At 41.7% G+C, this 1,509-nt stretch overlaps 1 protein-coding gene across 1 annotated transcript in view; it reads right to left on the bottom strand.

The window, feature by feature from the left end:
• Window positions 1-248: 248 nt before the first annotated feature.
• Window positions 249-1,509, bottom strand: part of LOC105518306 (myomegalin-like) — a 2,113-nt gene continuing 852 nt past the window's right edge. Inside the window, exon 2 of the mRNA XM_011951245.1 lies at window positions 249-677. Coding sequence (XP_011806635.1) covers window positions 503-677 — 175 coding nt within the window. The 3' untranslated portion in view covers window positions 249-502. The remainder of the gene's footprint in view (window positions 678-1,509) is intronic.

Raw genomic sequence — 1,509 nt, forward strand, 5'->3', positions numbered from 1 at the left:
TCGGCCTCCCAAAGTGCTGGGATTACAGGCTTGAGCCACCGCGCCCGGCCAAAACTTGTATTCTTTTGATTTAAAAAATGCTGTCACTCAAAGAGGAGTTGACTGAATGGCAAAAATAATACACACACATGCATTTATGATATGATATGGAGCATATGAAATGGATTGTGAAAATGGGGGAAGAATAAACTTTATTGGCCCACAGAAGGGATGAGGGAATGAGAAGGGGCTAGAGATAAGAATGAATAAAAGTGGAAAAACTAAAACAGAATGATTTAAAATGTGCAAATACACTTTGCAACCTCTACCATTCAATTTAGGAATATGTATGTACAGTGAGATCCAGGTAGGCTAAAGTGAGTTTCACTTTGTAGTTGATGCTACTTGTACCAGTTCTATCATTAGTAAGTCACCGTTTAATTCTGTCAAAGTCAGATAAGGATCTTTCTGGTTAGTGCAAACAAGGTTTTCCATCCTGGGCTGCAGTCTGACCCGCCAGTGCTCAGTAGGCATGCTTGTGATGAATTCGCACACTTTCCAGTTCCCCACCTCCAATGGCGGCCAGGGTCTCTTGCCTGTTTAAGTGCTCCAAGCTTCTTCCAAGAACTTCTTCTAGCCGACTGCGTAACACCTGAGCCCCTTCCAGTTCCACTTGCAGAGTTCGGTCTCTCTCAGAGCTGATTAAACATGCCACACGGAAGGAAAATGGATTAGCCATCAACTGTAGTGAGTCCATATTTTCTTCCAAAGAATGATCAATGCCACTTTGAGCCACACGACTTTGTAAAGTAATTGTTCTCCAGGACACAATAAATGAATGTAGTATTTGTGTTCACTGCTGATAGATTAGTAAGGACTGATCCTTTTTTTAAAAGCTTGCCCCTAATGCTAGATTCTGAGCCAATTTCACCTAAAATTATAACTCCTAAGACTTATCTCACACCCCTATAGCCCAAACAAGAGAAATTTCGTTATTTGACTAAAAGCTCTTGTTTCTGAAAAACTAAAACCAAGGACAAACTAAATATAAACTGGAGCAAGACTGAGCCAAGTAGAACCACTACTGGAGATATTTGTTTTCTCATTTGTTACCAAACTTGGCCGGTAGGATGGCGTGCTGAAAAGGAATCTGTTTAGGAAACACTAAAGCTCCAGAGGTTCTTTAAAAAGTAACACAATCAGCTGGTCCTATCAGACCTTTCCTCTGCCTTCATTTTCCTGGTAGAAAGAAAACATTTTTAAAGCCCAACAGTAAATTACAAGAAACTGAATAGCAAAAATAATAATAAAAAAAAAATTGACGGTGGCTCACGCCTGTAATCCCAGCACTTTGGGAGGCCGAGGTGGGTGGATCACGAGGTCAGGAGATCGAGACCATCCTGGCTAACACGATGAAACACTTTGGGAGGCCGAGGTGGGTGGATCACGAGGTCAGGAGATCGAGACCATCCTGGCTAACACGGTGAAATCCTGTCTCTACTAAAGATACAAAAAATTAGCTGGGCTTAG

This window comes from Colobus angolensis, unplaced genomic scaffold (assembly GCF_000951035.1).
Source record: "Colobus angolensis palliatus isolate OR3802 unplaced genomic scaffold, Cang.pa_1.0 Scaffold317, whole genome shotgun sequence".
NCBI lineage: Eukaryota > Metazoa > Chordata > Mammalia > Primates > Cercopithecidae > Colobus > Colobus angolensis.